This window comes from Phasianus colchicus, chromosome 4 (assembly GCF_987193195.1).
Source record: "Phasianus colchicus chromosome 4, bPhaCol1.hap1.1, whole genome shotgun sequence".
Lineage (NCBI taxonomy): Eukaryota > Metazoa > Chordata > Aves > Galliformes > Phasianidae > Phasianus > Phasianus colchicus.
Genome location: NC_143439.1, coordinates 64331794 through 64354613, shown reverse-complemented (window position 1 = coordinate 64354613; position 22820 = coordinate 64331794). Strand labels below are relative to the sequence as shown.

Genomic DNA, 22820 nt, shown 5'->3' with positions numbered 1-22820 from the left:
GAAAATGTCCAATGTCAGTTGGGGCTCCATGGCTCTATGTGCCCATGGCGGTGGTGTTGGTTCGCGGGGCTGCCTCTGCACCTCCCCTCTTTTGTACGAGACCGATGTGAAATTAGTCTTGTGTTCTCTATGTCCAGCCTCGTATGTACTGTATTTGTAACAGGAAGCGGCTACAAGTCCTCAAAGAAATACGAACCTATTTTAAAACAGCAATAATTACACTGTAGAGCAGGTGGGGGCGAGCAGGTCAGGCCCTACAGGGCCGTGGGGCCTTGTGGCTGGGCTGCGAGTTGCAGGGTCTGTATGTACAGGATCGGGCCTCAAATGGGTCAGCACCACTAGGCCTCGTGTGGGGTGGTTGTGTGGAAAGCTATAGGAAATGCCATTTGCGGTGGGAGAGAGGGAGCCTGTGGGCAGGCAGGAGGCAAACCCAGCACTGTCACGCAGAGGAGGGCCAACGTCTCATAGCCCAGTGTGCTCTGCTCTGCCCTATGGCAGAACGTGGGAGGAAGGAGCACACGGGAGTCCGTGTGTCCACACGTCCGTGTGTCCACACGTCTGTGTGTCCGTGGCGGGGTGGAGCGGGGAGAGCGAGGCGTAGGCACTCGTGTTGTGTTCCCGATGGCCGCTGTAACTGTGAAAATTAACCAGACCTGCTGTGATAAATTTGGTTATATAAGGTTTATTTGGTTAATTTTTTATAAGTGAAAACTGAAAAGATGAAAGAGAATTGTAATATGAAAGCAACTGCTGTAAATAATGTATGAATGAATAAAATCTAAAACTTATGTCAGTTTTTTCCTAAACTGTATTGCTGTTGAGTTACTGACTACTGCAGAAACATCCCATGTTGTTCCCAGCTCCGAGTCCAGCGCAGGCACAGACCACTTGTTCCTGTTTCCACTGATAAATAGGACTATTCCTATGTGTGTGTCACGTCCTTGGATTCTATTTCCGCACTGTCCCAGCTCACTGACTAATGCTGTCAGAAGTGTCAGTGTTCTTGGAGCTGCGCAGAGTCAATCCGCACTCCTGCACACTGCTGGTGCTGCCGCTTTCAGAAAGTACCCCACGAGGGCTGCACAACCCAAATCCCAGCCAGGATGAGCACTTCCCTGCAGCCAGGGATGGTCCTTATCCTGGAAAATGTCTCATGTGAGCGAAGGGTGAACAAAACTACGCAATCTCATTTTTATCACCAAGGACAGAAGCATTAGTGAGCATTATTGGCAAGGATGTTTTTGTGGTGGAGATACACTGGTAGAGATTTCCTGAGTCCCTCAGTCTCATTCTCTTCCATATACCTGTGCATTTCCTTATGTAAAACCCAACACAAATGAGCCCTTCCCCACTGCCTTGGGTTTAGATCAGCACAAGGCTGTTTCTGACTCTTAGAATCATAGAATAATAGAATTATAGAATCATTAGTGTTGGAAATGAACTCCAAGACCACCTAGTCCAGCTGTCAACCCATCCCCACCATGCCCACTAACTCATGTCCACTAAACCATGTCCCTCAGTGCCACATTGACTTTCTCTTGAACATCTCCAGGGACAGAGACTCTACCACCTCCCTGGGTGGCATCACCACTCTCAGAGAAGAATTTTTTCCAATCTATGCTGAATATGCTTTGGTGCAACTTGAGGCCATCACCTCTCATCCTATCGCTGTTACTTAGGAGAAAAAGCTGACCCCCACCTCACTATAATCTCAGGTAGTTACAGAGAGCGATAACAAACATTCACCTCCAGTTTGGGAAGGCGGATTTGAACTCCATCCTTCAGACCCACTGGCTTCAGATAAATGGATCACTGCTGGAACAGCCTCTGGGGCTGCCTGTTCCTAGGAGGTTGTTTCTGGGGACCTCTTAGCACATACAGGGATCACTAGCTGAATAGCCAGGTAGCAAAGTAGAGTGCAAGGTCAATGCATTCACAGTAAGGATTCTGTCCCTGTAGTTTGTTTTCTCCTGACAAGCAGACACCTGATAGCAGTAGCTCACTTGGAGGATGAGTGTGTCCCTGACTTGGCCTCCCCCTTCATGCTGGCTTGTTTTACATAAAAAAATAAAATTCCCTTGGATAAAGACCTCAGCACAATGTTCTGCACTTCCAGACATGTGCCTTATGTTCTGAGATAGATGGGATGGGACCTCTTTATCCCTTTCCCTGTTGCAGGCTCCCCAGTGCTTCAACCAGCTACATATACCTCAATGCCTTCTAAACTGCCCTAGCAAGCCACTCCAAGCTGTCCCCTCCACGTACCCACAGCCTCCCCTCTGCAGCTTGATTTTCTCCCAGGATAAAGTGGGGAGGATGAGGCTGGACTGGAGCTGCCTAGGGAGACCCATGGGTTTACTAGAGCTGCGCATATTCTGCTCACAAAACTTCTGTTTTAGGCTAGTCAAACAGCCATCAAAGTGCTCCATCTACCAACCTATCTAGCCATTTATCTTTCATCCATCCATTCATCCACCCATCCATATATCCCCAGTACACAAAAACAGCTGCTCCTATGTTATATAAATGTAGGCATCATGATGACCTCCTCTTCAATAAATTTAAAAAACAAGTGTTGTCCAATGGCAATGAATGTCTACTTTCTCTAAGCTTTTTTTTTTATTATTATTATTTTTTTAAAAATCTATTTATTTAATTGCAGTTATTTACAACAGAAGTCGCCAAAAACAAACAAAGCAATATAGCTTCTTTTTACTTTCCAATCAAGATATGGCCATGCTCCCCTGGGAAGCAAAGTCCTCAGGGGCAATTTCCTTAAGAAATGAATTCCTCATGAAGCCACCACAGGATGTTCGTTTGGCTCCCTGAAGTCCTCATTGGCCACATTTTGGCACTGCTCATACGTATTATTGCCAGCATATGTTCAGACTGTCCAGTTCTCGTCACCAGAGATTTTGATCTTGCTGAAGAGATGAAAGCCATGCCAATATCAGCTCCATCACTTTACAGCAATTGTCTGTCAAATGCTGGAATGACAGCTGTTGGTATGGGAGGAAGATAAAGCTCAAAGATTTCATGTTTATGGTCATGTATGATAAGACTTCTAAAATCCATAATTTGTGAAGAAATTAACATATTAATTTCTTTGAGTTACTCTTTTTTTCCTGTGATTGACCATATTTGCTACTGTAATAAAGCAAATACAGTACCTCAAATCAGTTATAGCAGAAGAGGAATGAGAATCTTTCCCATCTGGGGGGCTCAGGCAGGGTCAGATGAATCATGCCCATTTCTCTCCATTAATGAGTAGTGCAACATGAGTCTAGACCAGCCCAGCAGTGGATGTCTGTGCTATAAACATCTGAAGTGTGACAAATCATAATGTGGTGTTTGGCTAGAAGTGCTTAATTGGACCTGAGAACTCAAAGGGACAGAAGGACAAAAAGTGTCTGCTTTATCAGCAAATATTCACAGGTGCTTTAAATATAATCAATTGTATTCAGCCACCATAACTTCAAGCTCTAACAGTGAAGTATGCTTCTGAAAGGAATCTGAAATGGTATTTAAAAATTAAAGCTTTGGAGCTGTGGTAAAGACAAATTACCTTCAGAAACTCACCTTGTTTATAATCTGGTTCAGCTCTCACTGCATCATGGTTTTATCTGCTAGAGGGAAAATCAATACATGACTTGTAACATTTATATTATGATCTAATTAATCTGTTGGATTATTTTTTCCTAAATGGGAAAGAACTGATAGAGTAGGAGAAGGAGAATAAAGAGCTTGCTGCACCGTGTTTTTCAGTAGGAAGTAGGTGGTTTGGAGAAAAGGAAGACACAGCAAATTGAATTTGACTCCTCTTTATTTTTTATCACCCATATCTTATCTTGCAGCAACCCTGAATATGTAGCAACCACAAAAATTAGTATAATTCTTTCAGATGTGATTCTTTAGGGAAAAATTCAACATACATCTAATGGTCTTAACAGCTCCTATAACTTCCTAAGCTGAAGAATTCTTGTTTCTCAAATACAGGACAGGATTTTCTGTATGATAAATAGGGTTTCCAAGAGAAATCTTTTGTGCTCTCTTCTTTGTGGAAATGTAAAGAAAAAAAAAATGAAGAAGAAAAAAGGTAAGTACTTTGTCTTACTGGCTCTGACTTCTTGAGGCATCATTTAAAGGAATGGAAGAATAGTCATTTAAAGGAATAGAAGGAGTCAGAGAAACGCAAAAATGTCCAAATAATTGCACAACACTGGACATTTTGGCAGAGCATGAAGGGTAAGAGGCAGAACATTCTGAACCAGAATTCACCACAACTGGGTCCCAAGGAAGGCTGCTATCAGCATCAGCAGCAAAAAATGTTTTGGGGGAAAGATGAGCAAAGAGTTACAAATGCTTTTTCATGGCCATTGCCTTGCACATAAAGTGGAGAACCAATCATTTCGGTGTCCCACCAGTGATGAATTCCTCCTCCTGCTTTTAAAATCTTCATGTCCAAGAGGATCACACCAGAAAATGAACAAAGGACTGGATGCTCTGCCTCTCAGATTTGGATTTTCTTCTTTCTTGTTCATGGCTACAGAGGAGCTGAGATATCCAAGTGTAGTTAATCCTGTTTAGTCAGTTTTTATCTGAGGAAAGCTCATTCTACATGTAAAGACTGCACTAATAATAGCTCAAATTTTGCTCTGTTTTAGGAGGTGGGTAGAGGAACCCAAACAGGAGACTTTGTGCCGAGGCTCTCAAAGATGAATGCATGGCATACACTGGGGGAGTAGCCTTATGTCTGCTGCTGTGGATGCCCTAAGGCAGTCATTCTCCAGCTAACACTGACTGCGCATAGCTAAACCCCATCACGAATATACACAGACAAAAATGCATGATAGCTGAGCAGTTCTTCCTTTCATTTTAGTGCTGTACATCCAGCAAATCATCACCTAAAGCAGCGTTGAGGTTAACCACAGGAAAAAAAAAAAAAAAGCATTATGTTTTTATTTGCTGATTTGCAGATTTTGTGAACATTAGCTTTCTTGTTCAAAATATTCTCTAAAGAAAAAATGAGGTCTAAGACAGGCTTTTCTTGATTGTTAGGCTGTAAATCGGTGTCAATTTACCTAATAACTAATTAAGATAAATGTATGTCTATAAAATAAAATTACCATCTTTCCCCTATGAATGTACATTACACATCCACATCTCCCACTGTGGCTGACAGAATCCAATGAGAGACTGGGATGTGTGAGGGGCAACTTCAAATGGCAAGGAGAATTACCTCAACCTACCACTCCCAAAATCATTTCTGAGTTTTGGCTTCTATGCAGCTTCCAGAAGAAAAAAATATTCTCCACATGCATCATAATCTATTTCAGAGAATGTTAAGTGGGCATCAAAAGTCTTGGGAAGAGTGGAAATCTGAAAAATAACTGAACAAATGGAAGAAAATAAACAAGAAAATTCAGAAAGAAAAGAAGGAAGAAAGAAAAAGAAAGGGAAGGAAGGGAAGGAAACAAGGAAGAAGGAAGGAAGAAAGGAAAGAAGGAAGGAAGAAAAAAAGACAGAAAGGAAGGACTGAAAACTAATTTCTAAAAATGTAATAGTTTGAAAACTTTCCATTATCTGTCGTGCTGCTTTGGCTTCCAGACAGCAAAAACTTGCATGGAGACATTAAACTGCAGGAAAAATGTCCTTGAGATGCTATTGATTTTCAGAATGGGTAACAGTTTCTCACTGATGTTAGATCAGAGCTTTATCATTGCAGTATCACACCTATGATTATCACATGCAAAGTCTGGCCATTGAGAAGAAAAGTGCACTTCCATTCCACACTTCAGGTCTGTGCAGTGTTCAGAACCATGATTTGAGATTTTGGGCATCCTGGCAAGATTTCCTCACTGTGACTTGCAGAAATACTGCATTCACTGCAGTTATAACCAGAGGCTGGTTATTTACTCTTGTTCTAATACAACCAGGTATTTGTGATGTGTGAAATAGTGCTCTCTGTGAATACGAAGGATATGATTCTCTTGGCTACACAAAACAATATCATGTCATTTGAGACACTCTATATTTACAAAGCTTGGACTGAGCCCAGCTAGGCTATGCATGTCTTTGGTGAAGATAAGTTGGAGAGACAAGGAATATTGTCTCCTCCCTTACACACAGTCATTTAGGTTTATTTCATGTTATGTTTGCACAGCTCACGTGAACAAGTCACACAGATGGCTTAAGCACTTGTGAATTGTGCAGTCTGAAAAAATAAATATTCTTTCCCCATAGGGATTGTCTTCCTGGAGTCTGAACGTGTCTGAGAAGTACAACTCAATCACACGATTATCTACTGTTTCTACAATAGTCTTTTAATTAATTATCAATGTCGTGGTCTTAGAAATAGGCCCTGTCCATGCGTAATTAAAAATAAAGATAAATTTCAATAGTAGTGAAATGAGCAGAGTACATGATAAAACAGTTTCTTTGTCATTCATTTAAGCAAAATTAATCAAAGCACTTCCATATGCTAATAAACTGTAAAATTATTCACTGAGATGGTTTGTTCCTTCATTGTGTCACAGTGTCAAAGGATTTGTCACCAGAGCTTCCGCACAGATTTTCAGTATTTTTTGCATATGTGAAGAAGTCTTCAGGGAAAACAGCACAGAAGCTCAAGTCCTACAGAAAGCCACGTCAGATAGAGAAGAGCTGTGAATTTACCATGACTTGAATATGCTAATATTAATTATATCTCAGTATAGCTGTCTGATTTTCCTTCCTGTATGTTAAAACTCAATGTTAGAAACCTCTTCTGAAAAATCTTGTGATTAAGCCGAAGAAATATTTTTTCACCCATGTGCAATATCCTAATACCCCTTATGTGTAAACCACCACATTACTTGCAGGTTATGAAGCCAATTCTGTGAGTATTAGTGTGACCAGCACTGCAGAACTGCTGGTTCAGTGATGTATATTATTGTATAAAAGCTGTGTATGTGATGAATGATGCCAAAGCAAAGGAGGATATTCAGGATTGTTTCTTTGTTCCCTTTCCACTAGACTAGAGAACATTACTCACATCTGTTTACATTCACTTTACCACTAGTGAGTTTAACAAAGGCTGTGTAATTTGTACGCTGTACAGACGGAGAAGACAGGTTCAAGTCATAGAATCATAGAATCATGGAATCCTTTGAATTGGAAGGGAACCTTAAAGGTCATCTAATGCAACTTCTCTGCAATTAACAGGGATACCTACAGCTCCATCAGATGCTCAGAGCCTGCCCAGCCTGAACTTGGTGTCTCCAGGGGCAGAGCACCCACCACTTTCTCTGGGTAACCTATGCCAGTGCCTCACTATTGCAGCTAGCAGAGTAATCCCTGAACTCCTGAATCTGTACTACAAATGATTTCTTTCTATGGGCATGGGAGCACTAGCTGAAATTTGGCTGAACATCTTTTTGGTGAGTTTATTGGGACATAAAATTCTTTGAGTGACATACTCATCTCAGTGTTATTTTCCTAGTTAAATGTTTTAATTAAAGAAAGATATTTAGTTCCTACTTTATTATTTCTGGGAGTGCTACCAGGATTAGACTTTTGATTTGTAAAAGCTATGTATTTTATCAATCCTGCTCTGTTTAACAAATCCTATTTGTTACTTCTACCCAGAAACTGTCCCAGTGATGGCAAGACCAATACTTCAAGCGGCTCATTTTGATTTCCATCTATCACTTAATTTAAAAACCAGGAGATGAAGAATCTGTTGGCTCCAGCAACGGAGTCTTTCGGGGTAGGCTGTCACAGTGCGAGCAACTTCAAAGTAGTCTCTAGAGAGGATGGGCATCAGTCCAAGGAAAGAAGACTGCTTCTCACAAAATCTACCTGATGCAGTTGCCTTGGAAATAGTTTCATGCATGTGTCCATGGCTGCTGTCCAGAGGCTGCCCTTTTGCCATCTCGTACCATGCTCCAGTGGAATGAGAGGGCCACAAGGAATCAATCCAGAACCCTTTGTTCTGCCCCAATGTACATTCAGTAAGAGGAGGAATGTGTCAGCCTCTAGGCAATAACGTGTCTGGAAGAGGACGGGCACACCAACTTGGTGGCTTGGATGAAAATTCAAACCTCAGACTAGAACTCGTGCTGCACTCTGAGATGTGCTCTGATAGGATACTGCCAGTAATCCCATTACTTTGTGGTGTTCTAAACCTCTTGCAGATGCCAAAGCTACAAATTAGGCTTGAGGGATTTGGATCCCTGCACTGCAGTTTTCTTTAGCCTTTATTTTACCTACTCTTTGGGGAAGAGAACCCATACCTTTTCGTCTGCATATCAAAAAAGATCTTCATAATTGACTTTTAATGCCATAGCTTTATGCAGCATGCAACATGGTCTCCCCATGGCTTCCCCATTTCCTCAAGACTGGGAAGGAAAATGTCTGGAGACTGTACAAGTTTCATGTAGGCAGTGAAAGGATTTAGATTCCACAATTTTCCCACTATTACAAATGTGTTTAGCTGCATCACAAACAGGACAATACTTAACACTGGCAGATTTGGAAAAGAACATTTTGTATGAAGAGACTGCTCTTGCTGGGAAAAGAATGTCCTTAGGCTAAGAAACCAAAACCTGTCATTGGCAGCTGTTAGGCACTGAAGTATCAATGAGCGAAATGGAGCAGGAGGTGGAGGAGGGAGTGAATAATACCTACTGTGAAAATTATCTATTGAAATGACTGAAATATTGCAAAACTAGAAATGAGTTTTATGGTGAAGAGTTCAGACTGGAGAAGACTCATAGGACAGTGGCCATCCAATACTTAAAGGGAACTTGAAAACAGGAGGGGAAATCAACTATTTACACAGGTAGATTGTGATAGGACAAGGGAAATGGCTTTAAATTAAAAAAGGAGAGATTTATGTTAGATGTTGGAGAAATTCTTCACTGAGAGGGCATCAAGGCCCAGGCCCAGTGTGCTCAGAGAAGTTGTGGATGCCCCATTTCTGGAGAGGTGAGGTTGTACGGGATCCTGGCCAGCTTGATCTGGTGGGTGACAACCAGCCCATGGCAGGGGTTGGGAACTGGATATTCATTGAGGTCCCTTCCAACCCAAGCCTCTCTATGATTCTATGAGATCCCACTAAAATAACAGAAATGATTTCATTGAGAAGGCAATAAAGGGGAGCTTGTTTCTGTACCGTAAGTACAAGGAAGGAGCACAAAGAAGGACACAGAGGGTAGTACAGAAATGATGCCAAATGATGCCATTTCCAGCTTAGAGGCAAAAGATGTGCATTTCACTGGGTTTTACTTATGGGCAGTGACAGAGAACAGAGTTAATTCTGCTCTATTCTGATTTACATACAATGACATTTAAAAGAGTGAAGTACTCCCTGGATTGCCAGCTGGAACCAAAGCCTGGGATATGGTAACTTGGAGTTGTATTCTTTTTTTGAGTTCACTCTCTGGCAGAGCAAATATTGATCAGCTCATATTCTATGGTCATACCCAAAGGGAGCATAGAAAGCTTCTCAGCATAACATCCTGTAATTCTGTGGTTTGTGCATTCCTGTGGGTGATGGATTCTGAAAGCTTTTCAGGGAGAAAAGTTTCCTACACTGTGTGGCTAAAAAGCCAGGAGCAGCAGCAGCACCCATTGCTCTCATTGCCTTCTGAATGGAGGAACTGCCTCAGTGTCAGAAGGAAAAGGCATAAATATTAAATGTCAGGAGATGAATCCCAGAAGAATGCACATAAATCCCAAGGGCACAGAGTCAGTCACATTTCCTGTCCATGGATTATTTTTTTTTCACAGTCTACTTAGGCATTCAAAGGGCTGGCAAACATAGGGTTGTTCTTAGGTATTTTATGGAGTGCTAAGTGTATACTTGATCCTAAAACTGCTATGTGACACTAACAGCCTGCCAGCTCCTGCTGCTCTTGCCAGGCTGAGTAATGCAGAGTAATTCTGATATTAACAGCTGATGAAAAGAGGAGTGACGAGTTCATTTGACCCAAGCTGGACTTCTAGATAAGGGAAGATAAATTGCCTAGCTCAATGGGTCATTTACAAGTTGGAAGAGCTCCCTGTGTGGCACGGATGTATGTGCTAAACACGTGGAAAGGAAATGGACTGCCTTGGGGGGATACACAGAACAGTTTGTGGACAGCTGGAAGAATCCGATGCGCATATTGCATGCAGAGGTACAAGAATATAATGTATTTTGCATTCTGCCTGCCAGGCCCAGCTGGTTTTCATTGGATCTGTCCTGGTGCTCACCTTAGAGTAACAAACTCTAGGCATGTGGTTTTGCAATTTCCATACTCCCAACTAAAGTGAGAGCAATAGTTCTGCTATTGAATAGAATCTGCATATATGAAAAGGGCAGGGCTTCTCACAGGGATGTTATGAGTTAAAGGCTGTTGATGTAGTCTACCTAGACTTCAGCAAAGCCTTTGACACGGTCTCTCACAGGCTTCTTCTGGGGAAACTGGCTGCCCATGGTCTGGACAGGTACACAATCCTTTGGGTAAGGAACTGGCTGGAGGGCCGTGCTGAAGGGGTGGTGGTTAATGGAGCTAAGTCCAGCTGGCGACCTGTTTCAAGAGGTGTCCCTCAGGGGTCAGTACTGGGGCCTATCTTGTTTAATATCTTTATTGATGATCTAGACGAGGGGATTGAGTGCACCCTCAGTAAGTTTGCAGATGACACCGAGCTGGGAGGTGGTGTGGATCTGCCTGAGGGTAGGGAGGCCCTGCAGAGGGATCTAGATAAGCTGGATCACTGGGCTGGGGTGAATGGAATGAGGTTCAACAAGGCCAAGTGCCGGGTCCTGCACTTTGGCCACAACAACCCCATGCAGCGCTACAGGCCTGGGGACGAGTGGCTGGATGGCTGTGAAGAGGAAAGGGACCTGGGGGCGTTGATTGATGCTCGGCTGAACATGAGCTGACAGTGTGCCCAGGTGGCCAAGAGGGCCAGCGCCATCCTGGCCTGCATTAGAAATACCATGGCCAGCAGGAGCAGGGAGGTGATCATCCCCTGTACTCAGCACTGGTGAGGCCGCACCTCGAGCACTGTGTTCAGTTTTGGGCCCTCACTACAGGAAAGACATTGAGGCCCTGGAGCGTGTCCAGAGAAGGGCAATGAAACTGGTGAGGGGTCTGGAGCACAAGGCTTATGAGGAGCGGCTGAGGGAGCTGGGATTGTTCAGTCTGGAGAAGAGGAGGCTCAGGGGAGACCTCATCGCACTCTACAACTTCCTGAAGGGAGGTTCTGAAGAAAAAGGGTCTGGCCTCTTCTCCCAGGCAAATAGTAGGATCTGAGGAAATGGCCAGAAATTGTACCAGAGGAGGTTTAGGTTAGACTTAAGGAAGAACTTTTTCTCTCCGAGAGTGGTCAGGCACTGGAATAGCCTGCCAAGGGAGGTGGTGGAGTCGCCATCCCTGGCAGTGTTCAAGAGGTGTCTGGACGAGAAGCTGCAAGATCTGGTTTAGTGCTTGTGATTCTATGATTCTATGAGTTTGCCTAGGTAGTCAAACACCACACATAGTGCTGAGTACTGTGACATTCATAGTCTTTATAGTCATTCAATCTCACATGCTACATAGGCATGTGGGTTTTTATTTCCAAAGTGAAGCAAGAAAAAATCTAGAATATTCTAATTTTTACTTTAGGCATGTTAAGATAATTAAAAATAGTATCTTAAGAAATTTAAGCGTTGCCTAAAATTTAAAGAAACAGCAATTTCTAATAGAAGTGTGATTATCACAAACTTTTCTCCTACTCAGTATTAAGAAATGGTCTACAGATGAACCTGGGAGAGGTATTTTATGTCAATAATACATACTGACCATGTCACTTGTTTCTAATGAAAAGATCCTAATGAGGACATTGCTGTGTTTAAGCAAACACATAGGTTCTGATGTTACTAAAGGAGTAACTATCAGGCCTATCATGGCCTGAAATAGTGATTGAGCACCTGGTGGGAAGGCAGGGCCAACTCAGGGAAGCTCAGCTGTATGCAATGCACCTGAGTGACCAGAAGGGGTGGAGCCAGGAGTCAGCCCTTCCCAGACTTCATTTAAGGGTTGGCAGTGGAAGCAAGGGTATCTTTCTGGAAATCTCTATTGAAATCTTTATCTACTAGAGGATTTCTAAGGGTAAGTAGTTTTTCTTTATTTCTGTGGCTGCTTTGTTTGGGCTTGTTCTCATTTGCTGTAGCCTAGGATTGTGCTACTATTGCTGTACTTTCTATCACAGTATAGCATCACAGCACTACAGAATGTGTCAGAACTCTGGCCAAAGCAGAGATACTCTTTGTCTCTGGTGGAGACAAAGGCCGCCAGTGCAGGTGTCTCCTTACCTGAAAGTTTTACATCATTCAGATGAAGGTACATCCCTGAGTCTTGTGGACTATGGACTCTTGTTTTCATAGCAACCTATTGCATGCTGGATGACTGCTTTCAGGTCTCTGCTCAGCTTTCTCAAGGTTAAATTTAAATTTCAATCTTTCCTCACAGCTGAAGGTGTTGATAACTCTGATTTTATTTTATACTATTATGTTGTTGTGATAAGATTTTCTAAAAATATAAGCTCATTGGCCAAAAGGAATTAAAATATGATTTCAGTCTTGGAGGAAAAAAAAAAAAAAAAGCATATGAGGTCTGGAAAATACCTAGGGAAAAAAAGAGACAACACTAACATAAAATACTGGTTTTGTTGTGAAACTGTAAATATACCTGGCAGCAATAAATGACTGAGACCAAAGGCATAAGATGAACTAAAGAGGTGAATAATAACCTGATTACTCTGTAGGGGAAAAAAAAAGTGCTAAGGGATATTGAGAAGGCTAGGGAAAGGTTAAGGCTTAGATCATATACAAGAACAAGTGAAAGAACTAAAAGAGATCTTCTGCAAAAGAATAACTGACTATCACAAACTACAGTACCATAAGCAGCACAACACAAGGAGAAGCTAACTAAAGCACACACTTACAACATTTTTTCTAACCTCATCTGTGACCCACAGAGGCCCAAAGGGAAGATGGTGACTTCCCCTAGTTCAAGTGTTACAAAAGCTTATTATATTTAAAGGAAAAACTTCCTAGGAGGCTTATTTAATTTAACATCAGAGTAAAAGTGAATAGATGGGAAGACAAACAGAGATTCGGATTGCTGGCAGGCAAGTAGGGTGGCCCAGCTTTCAAACTGTTACAGAGTTTATTCAGTGTGAAGAAATAAAGCTCTTATAGGTGGTGTTCTTATGCAATTGGGAGCCAATCATGAATTTGAGCTGGCACTGAGGCACGGATGAGAGTTAAGAAAAGAAGATGAAAAAACTTCTGGCAGAAATCCTGAGGACACTTGTGTTCTTCACCTAGCCAGATACCAGGAAGACATTTACAATAATTCAGCAATGAACTCACTGTCCACCAAATGGAGGTGGACAAATGGATCTTCACAAGGAGGCTAAGGTAATCCAGGAAGGTATTTAATTTTGCTTCATTCTTTCAGCAATTCAGTGCAGAAATGCAATGTGAGAAGCAGCAGTCACTTGAGGGGAGGATGATTATCAGAAGCCTGTAAGCACAGTTCTCTGCTTAGCACACAGATTGGAAAATAGGCTTGTAATCTGATGCATAACACTTCTGAATAATTAGAAAGTGTGAAATTCAGTGTAGCCAATAAATCCACCAAAAAACTAAGGGGGAAAAAGAGAACTTCCTCAAGCAATTCTTGATGCCATGGAAGACTGATCGTGAAATGAATGACAACATTAAAAAGCAAGTTAGCCAGAAAAGGGTCTCATAAATGCCATTCCAAATGGATAACCCTAGCAAGCCAAGGCCTCAAAGGTTAGAAGTGGAAAGATATGTAACTTTAAATTTTAAAAAAACTTTTCTACTGCTACTAGTAAGTGTTCTACTGAAGTGCAGGGAAAGGGTAAGCAATGGATTAAGCTATCAGTGAAAATAGAAGAGGGACCTTTAAAAGTTCCTTCCAACTCAAATAATGTTATATTCTGTAATTCTGTTTAAAAATAAATAAATAAAAAAGGATGAAAGAACTTGTATATTAACCATGTAATTAGTCTTCAATGGGACATGGATAAACATAACAAAACCTGGAAATGTACAGTTGGAATGTGGAGCTCCAGGATTCAAAGCACAAGTCTGTACGACTGAGAGAGCAGACAAGATAACAGATTGCTTGGATTTATAGAGAATAATAATTGATAACAATTGCTACTAGATACAAAAATGGCCAGTAGAAGTGTACTTCTAAGATGCCTTAAGAGAACAAGCTGATTGTAGGATTCCCTTTTCAGTAGAAATAAGCCAATTGGGCTGTGCAGTTTTCCCAGGAAAGCAAAGATGGTATATAATTGGAACTTATTTTTAATTCCAGACACACGCTACCTACTGAAACTATTGCAGAATAGTAGAAATGAGAACGGATTCTTTTTCACTCTTTGAATGTTTCTGACAACCCGCTAATAGCAAAAGGAAGTATGCCAACCAGAAGCGAGTGTGTGAGCCAGGAAATATAGTAAATGCTGGCACAGAATGAGGCAACACAGGTGGGAAGGATGAATGAAATCCCCAGACATTTCTGGGGCTTCTGCTGGTACAGCTCTGTATACTTTAATGAGGTACAGGAGAATATCTGAAGAGGATTTCTGTTTTGCCTTTCATGCATATGACTACTGAGTTGAAGAGTGATAGAGAATTATGGGCAAGCTCAAGTCTTTTCACTCTACATCCTGTTCCATCAGTGAAGAGGACAAGACCAGGTTATTCAGGGCTTAGGCTAGTCTTCAGTGGGAAAGACAGAAGAGATATGTTAGGACACTAAAGAAATGTATCAGGAGGGTGTAATTCAATCTTCAACTCATTTCTTGGCCTTATTTTCAGATCAGATTAAAAATACCAGGTCTGTAGACTCCCATATAGGAAATGAATTTACTTTTTATGGGTTATTCTTAATCAATACCAAGAATAAATAATGTCCTGGATGTTCCAGCAGATTCACCTTAACCTACTTTCATTTTCAAAAAACATGTCAACGTGTGCCGTGTTTCCTTTTCACGTGTGTAAATGTCTTGCTCAAATAACATCTGAGACCAGCTCTTGAACTTTGGCTATTATGGTTTTCACTATGGTCATCTTGTATCAACATAAAAGATCAATCTGTTACTGTTTCACAGTGGTATGTGGACATAAAGATTCAAATCCTCAGCAGATATATATTGGTCATGCCACAGCCATGTGAATACCAGCAAAATAGCTGTGCTATTACACTTCTCACAGAAAATGAGTTAAAGGGTTTTCGGGTATCATTCCTTCACCACTGTCCTATGTGACAAACATAAACTAGAGCCAAAGATATAAAGCAGTTCAAACAGGGTTCTTACATTGTTCAGAGAATCAGTTAGGGAAATTTCCACTCACTAAAGCTATGGAGAGCCACCTATTCCCATCTATCATTTTTTTTCCTGTATTGTTTCCTCATATTTTTTTTAAGCCCTACCTCTGAAGAGTTCTCTGCACTTCAAACAGATGTTCTGTTTGTTGCTCTCCCAGTACTGTTTCATAGATTTTGAGAGAGAATCATTCTAGAGGTCAAACAGAGTTTTAGGGATTGGAAGGGGCTCTTATGATTGCTTCTGCTCCAGCCTGCTCACATTTTGCAATCCCCTTCATGCTAAACCAAAATAACATGAAAAAGTGGTCATTTGCAACAATAAGATTCTTGAATTCAGTGGTGTGAAATTATTGTGCCAGCTGAAAGGAATTCCTAGCAATCATCAAATACAGAATATTTTTACCCGTGTTTATTTGGGAGGAAATTTGTGGTCAGGACTGGTCCTGCTTCTCTATAATGGCTCTTTAGATTCAGGCATGCTGCAGGGTCTCTTACCAAGGGTTTAGAAAAACTGTACCGCTCTGAATTTATAGTAATATATAGATTGATACAAGAGTGAGGTAGAACTGATTCCTTGTCCAGGGATGCTTCGTGGGAAGCTAATAGCAAACACTACCCTACCTCAAGCAGTTTGTTTGAAGAAATGATTGCCACAGTAAAGATAAAAATAATTCTGCTATTCCACATCTTGAAATATATGAGTGTTTCCAAAACCTATTTTGCAGTATAGGATGGAAGGCAGGAAGAACGGAATGCAAAGTAAAAGCAATTGCTCTGGAGAGTGAGCACTCTTCTCAGTATGTGGGATTTCATGAGTTTAAAAACTCCAGAGAGAAGCTTTGAGGTCCACTTCAGTGAGTTCTGAAAAATCTAATAGTCCCCAAACTGATAACTTAAAGTAGAATAGGCCAAGCAGTGAAAACTATCTGGCTATTCATAGAGAAGGGAAAGACTGAAGAACACATTCCAGTATCTATAATGTTTCATAGCACATCTGATGATTATTGCAAGTACAACATCAAAGAGGTTTCCCCCACAATAAATTTATATATGCTAGTTCACTCATGGCCTCCAACTGGAAAAAAACATTGTTTCTTTACTAGTGAATCTGGAGTACTAGAAGATATCTTGAGTTCCTGGTACACATCCTGCAAGTTGTGGCGACACAAACTTCACTGTCTTAAGATCCTGGGCTTGAACAACCCTCCATGCTTGAACCAGTTTGTCTTGTCCTCACACCAGCCTATACAAAATGAACCCTCATATGTATGATAAAGCAGTGCCCTTACTGCGTGGTTGTCTTGGAGATTTAAAAACAGGAAGGAAAGTTGTAAAATCAAAAAGGGCAAACCTGGTGCCCAGAGATGATCACAGTCTGTGATCAATCTCTCTGCCTCCCACCCAAAGAGGCTGATGATTAATATGTAAAATGGTCTGACTTTGCTTATGTGACCACTGCTAATTTTATCACAATATCAATTTTTAGAAATAACTAACTCACTTCATTTGACAGACTATGTACAATTCATATGCAATAGTTATTAGTTAATGCCTTTAAGGATAATGCAATATTGTCTAAGGATACAAATTAAAACTTGCAAAATCTCTGTAACTCAACACATTTAAAATTTAAATTATATTACTTTGATCATTTGAGGTCTAACGCTGAAAGATATTGAACTTCTTATACAGATTTTTTGTTTTACTTCAACTTCCAAATGATTGGTAGATGCTGAGAATGGTTTCATCTTCCACAATCACAGAGACAGAATTTGGCAAACAGTAAATATTTATAAAACAAACTTACTTAAAGCATAAATTCTACAGAACAATAAAGTATCGACAACAAATCCAAACACTGAAGAAGAAGCTTGAATCCTTTAAAGTGTAAGTTTGAATCTCAACACTTATCTAAGCTGAATTTTGCATTATATCAATAATAAAAATAATAGATCAGGGAAAACTAAAATATCTCTTCTAAAGTATGCTAAAGCTACAGTATACAATCCAAGTTTGAAATTAATAGAATTGACATTAATCTGGCTATTTTTTAATACATTTAATGCAGTTTTAATTTACTTGTTTTACTCTTAAATCCTAAATACAAAGTAAAGTGAAAACTTTTCACTTGAAAGGAACTCTTTTCTAAGTCTTTGGAAAAAGACAATCAGCAGCTGCCATCTACTCACAAATTATAGAATAAGCTGAATGCAACAGTTAAGCAGCTGCTGGTACGGTTCAAATAGTGTCTTGCTAATTCCAGATTTTATGTAATTTTACAAAAGCACTTCACCAAATATTTAATATTATAATCTAAAGATCCATTTAACTCAAATATATTTGTCATGTTCCCAAAGGGTTAATATTGTCTTGCTTCATTTCTTGCGTGTAGCAGTTTAGCTTTGAACAAAAGCAGCTCCCTGCTGGTTACCTTGGCTAAAGGAAACACAATGAACTGGTAAAATCCAGTTTTATCTCACTGCTGTTGCCTAGGGCTACAGACAAAATGAAGTAAAAAAATTCACATGCAGAGTATTAGGTGCTTATGAAAGATCCAGCAGCGCTGTTGCCTAGTGATTCAGTGAGGAATCAGCACAGGCCAATGAGGTGTACGGGTACTGAATAACATCCCCGATGACTGCTTTACATCTCCTGCAATTCTGTCATACACCCCCATGATTTCCCAGTGGTAAGAAGCACTTTCAAGGGAACCTGTCAACAACAACAAAAAAAATTAAACAAACACATCACTTATAGCAAGATTACTATTTTTGCCTTTCCTTTTGGATATGGATAATGCTCTAGATTACACACCTATCCTTGTGAAAAGTTTTCTGCATCTAGTAATACTTAATTGCAATTACAATTTCGCTTAAGATACTGCTTTTTTAAAAATCATCCACTTTTACAGACCTGAGGTATATTTGTTGTTGCCTTGGCTCTTTTTCAGTTTGTTTTGCAGCTACTGGTGTAGTACAGTAGATATGTTGACATGAAAGCTGCCTCATTAGCAAGGACAACATTTTGGAAAAGAAGCTACTTCAAAGGTAAAGAATCCTTTTCCTCAAAGAAGAAGAAGAAATCTCTCCCTATTATGATGACATGTGTGCTCTACTTTAATGACATCTTTCCTCCATATTAAAAGATAACATTCATATTAATAGAGCACATAATATGTAGTTAGTCGAGGCAAGTGTGCTGAAGGAAAGAGGAGCATTTGACAAAAATCTTTTCATCTTCAACATCTCTAATCCTAAAATATGTATTTACTGTACAGAAAGCTAACGTGAGCAAAAATACAGACTTTTTTAAAAAAAGATCAGTCTCAAATTCTTCACTGAGATCAAACTGTTTACACTTTATGGTTTGTATGTGGTCTCTGCCATTGATCCATTTTGGATATTTCAGAGGAAGATAAGTGTCTTCATGGGGTGTAGCCTAACATGCAGTAAGAATAAAAATATGTCAGGACTTGTACAGTAATTCACTTGGGAAAAGGAGACCTTGTCTTGGTAAGAAAGCATGCATCTCCAAATACTTCTACTGCTTATAAAAATATCCAAATCTTTCAAAACCCCAGACAACTACCTATTGTCCAACCCTGTTTCTTTTTTGCCTATTAAAATGCAGTTGCCATTTAAAAGAGAATCACTGTTCTCATAGGAGTGACATAGAATCCATTTGCTAATGCACCTAGGTGCATTTGTCAGTGTGTGGTACAATGCTTCTAGTGTAAGTAAGGAACCATGTTATGTGCTGCAGTTTGATGAAATTCTGCCAGTGGTTAGTCTGCAATAGGTAACATTAAGATGGTATTTAGGCTGTGTAACTGTGAGCATTCTCATTGTGTGCAAACATCTGTCTTTATCACAAGCCTATTGTTCATGTTTTATTTCATATCAATGACTTTCTCAGGTAAAATATGAATGATGTTGTCTTTGACAATATCCTTGACAAAGGGAAACTCAGAACTATCAAGGAAGGACTGCGGTGTTGCTATTCGCCTTATATACTATTAATAATGCCGTACTTATTTTAATGAGTCTCCACTGGGGGCCAGAAATATGTAACTATAGGATCTCAAGGGAAGGCCAGCCTCACAAATGCTGAAATAGAAGACCTAGAGAAAAGAATATAAGCTAAAATTTATCTAGTAATTTTCTTTTTCAACTATCTCTGTTAATACAAGTCTGTATGTTGTAAATATTTATGAAATAAACAGAAAAAGTCTGTTTCTGTCCCCAGATCTCATTCAGGTATATTGGAGAATGAGTTATCTGGCAACACCAAGCATTCAGTTCCTCAGGTAAAAGGAAACCCTTGGGCAATTACTCTCTCAGTTTAGGGATTCCAGAGACTGAAATCCCTTATCAACAAAAGCTGAGCAGCGAACTAGAAGCAAAGGGCATCAATCTTGTAGAGAGAAAAATATAGTTGCATTATATAAGAATTACAGTTAGATACAATGGAAATGGATATAGTAGCTGTTTAGCTATCTACTCAGCTGTTACAGATGCAGTTCAAAGACACAATGGCCCATACTTCAAACTGGAAGGAGTGATTTTGTATGTTAGGCACCCACTCAGAAATGCTAAAAAGATCGGTTTTCTAAGTGAAAATTACTGAAGAAAGATCTTTTGCAATATTGTTATGAATGCACATTTCAGAATGCTTATTAAGGCATTATTTCTCATTCTACCACACCCATCAGAAATTCCATGGCAATAAATGAAATGGATTGTGAAATTACTGTACTGTATAGCTAAGACAAAGAGTGCACTACAGTCACACTTTCCAAAATAGAGGTTGAGTTTCTTTCAATTATTTTTCCTTTAGATTTTTTATGGTAATTCTAAAAAGCTATTACCTGCCAATATGAACATGAAACTGTTGAAGTGAAAATCAAAGTAGTTGTTTCTAGATTCTTAATATAATGACAACAGCATAGAAAACCACATATCCTTCAGATAGCAGTGGAAATTCAGAATTGTTCCTACCTTCAGTGGCACTTCCAAGGCTGCGGTTTGCTGAAGGGATTCCATTTTTCTTTTCACCAGTACTGTAAGGACAAAAAAGTTGAAAGCTTTATGTTCCAGGATGGAATTATTATATATATATTAAAAAAAAAAAAAAAAGAAAGAAAAAATTATGGTTTCATTCTGTTGTAAAATACTTCCATTTATTAAAAAAAAAAAAAAATAGAGAAAAAGAAAGAAAAACATTTAAATTTTCAAGATTTTCAAAATAATTGAACTTCAATATGATTTACATAACTCATCATGTCACAACACTCTGCTCACTCTGCATTAATGTGAAAAATGCTTCTGTAATTATTTCAAATCAATCATTTGGGACCAGATTTGTCATCCTTGGTCATACCAATTACTGTGTTGTTTGATAAAGATTTCTGCTGCAACAAAATATGGTTTCAATAAAATTTCAGTGGATAAATGGCTTTAAAAAGAAGGTAACTTTTGGCTACTGAAAGTGAAAAAGGAGTACTGGGCAGCCCCAGAGAGGAAGTCATTGAGTAACCACCGCTCCTTTGACAGGACAGCTGATTGCATGTCAGCATGTGCTTCATGAAACTGAGAAACAACAGATTGTGCAGTATGTGGTGATAACTACTAGGCTGATAACCACATGATTACTGAGAAGTATTCTTTGAAGTTATTCCTTGATGCACATCATGGCTCTTTAGCAGCTGAGGTTAGGTGCAAAGATGGAAAAAGAACTCTAAGAAGCAGCATATGGTTGTTGTCTTTCTGGCTGCTGCCAAAACCTTTTCTAATGATGCCAGCACTGAAGAATAGTACGCAGTGTTTTATGTCACATCTGTGACACTGAGGCTGATATGATAATCATGAAGAAAATAACTAGCTTCTGACTGAACACAAGTGGGGTGCTTAGACTACGCTGGCTCACTCAGACTTGCTTGTTAATGAGCTGTCATAAGATTTTCCATGAAGTCCAAGTTATGCAGAAGCTCATAAGATCACTGGTTGAAGTTCCATAGATGAGAAAAATAAGACTTATGTTGACATATGTTGGTACATGATGACACCTATGTGCATAGGTTGCTCTGAAAGTAATGCCTCCTATTTGTTTCCACAGAAATGATAAGAATGAGAACAATGAGACTGTTTGATAGAGCAAATCCTAAGCTACAAAAAACTACTTTTCAACACAGGCACCACCATTAGCTACGCATTTTCACCAGTGATGAAGAAGAGCCTGCATGATGCTCCTGTAAATAGCTGCAGAAGCAGATGTGACCCCCAGTCACCACTGCTGAAACACACCACCCACTGCTTCACCATGCTTGCATCCACTGTTTGGTCTCCATAAATGTTCAGAAAGCATAGATTAATGTCAGTGGGTGCCATTTTTTCACATGGAGAAATTCAATTCCACACCTTTGCTTCTTACACATGTCCAGGTCAGATACCATTTAGTCTGACTGCCCCACTGCTGCCATCTGCCACACGGCAACAAAATGTAACAGAATATTGGTAGGAAGGTTCAGCTTCTGCTATCATAGCACCAACATCTGACATTATGGGCCAACTTCATAAAATAGGAGGAATTACTTTTGGAACAGCCTTCATAATTGCTTCATGCTGGATTTGAGATAGCTTGTGGTTCCGTTCAGGACAACATTATGTTTGGAGTGCAGAAACAAACATGTTTAACACTAATTGTGATAGCATAGGAAAGTGTTGGTCTAAATAATTATCTACTTAAAATTCATTCCAAGTCAAGATGCCTATTAATAAAGGAGTGTTGGACTGTCTTGAGAAGCCCAGTCTGAATTTAAACAAGCTGCCAGCTCTGGGAGATCAGCAATGCAGCAGACGTCGGGACACTGACCAGGTGACATGCTTTTAGAAGGCTAAGTGGATTGCCAAGCAATCCATGGGTAAATAATTTTTCACAGGTACAACTGTACAATGCTTTATTGAGAGCATAACCTCTGGATTCCATATTTGTACAGCGTCACTCAGCTCTGTGATATTCCACCAAAGCACTCACGAAAAAGCTAAGGGCACACTCAGCCCTCAGTGCCCTTAGATAAATAAAGAACAACATATCATCGAGACAATGGGAGGAATAGGTCTTTTAGACAAAAAGAGTTCCAATGGACAACAAAAAGAGGGAGCATGAGTCAGCACACTGATTCATGGGTTGAGAAATGTGAGCATTTGCATGTGCACTGAATTAGATCCATGTCCCCTCTAAATTTGACACATTTTCTCCCATATAACTGTTATCTCAAAAAGGGGTTTCACAGTGACAGTGATGATTGCAAAATCTTTCTCTGTTGGTTCACACAGTTTTTGCTTTAAGGCATCTAGCATGATCAGAATTCTGCTGTATCCTTAACTGCTTTTAATTTTAAAAAACACAGATTAAAATGGCCACATCAAAGTGAGTGAA

General features: G+C 40.0%; 1 protein-coding gene across 1 annotated transcript in view; it reads right to left on the bottom strand.

The window, feature by feature from the left end:
• Positions 1 to 14129: 14129 nt before the first annotated feature.
• POLN (DNA polymerase nu) overlaps positions 14130 to 22820 on the bottom strand; it is an 87919-nt gene continuing 79228 nt past the window's right edge. The window contains exons 24-25 of the mRNA XM_031588283.2: positions 20381 to 20442; positions 14130 to 18095 (exon numbers count right to left, since the gene is read on the bottom strand). Coding sequence (XP_031444143.2) covers positions 18027 to 18095; positions 20381 to 20442 — 131 coding nt within the window. The 3' untranslated portion in view covers positions 14130 to 18026. The remainder of the gene's footprint in view (positions 18096 to 20380; positions 20443 to 22820) is intronic.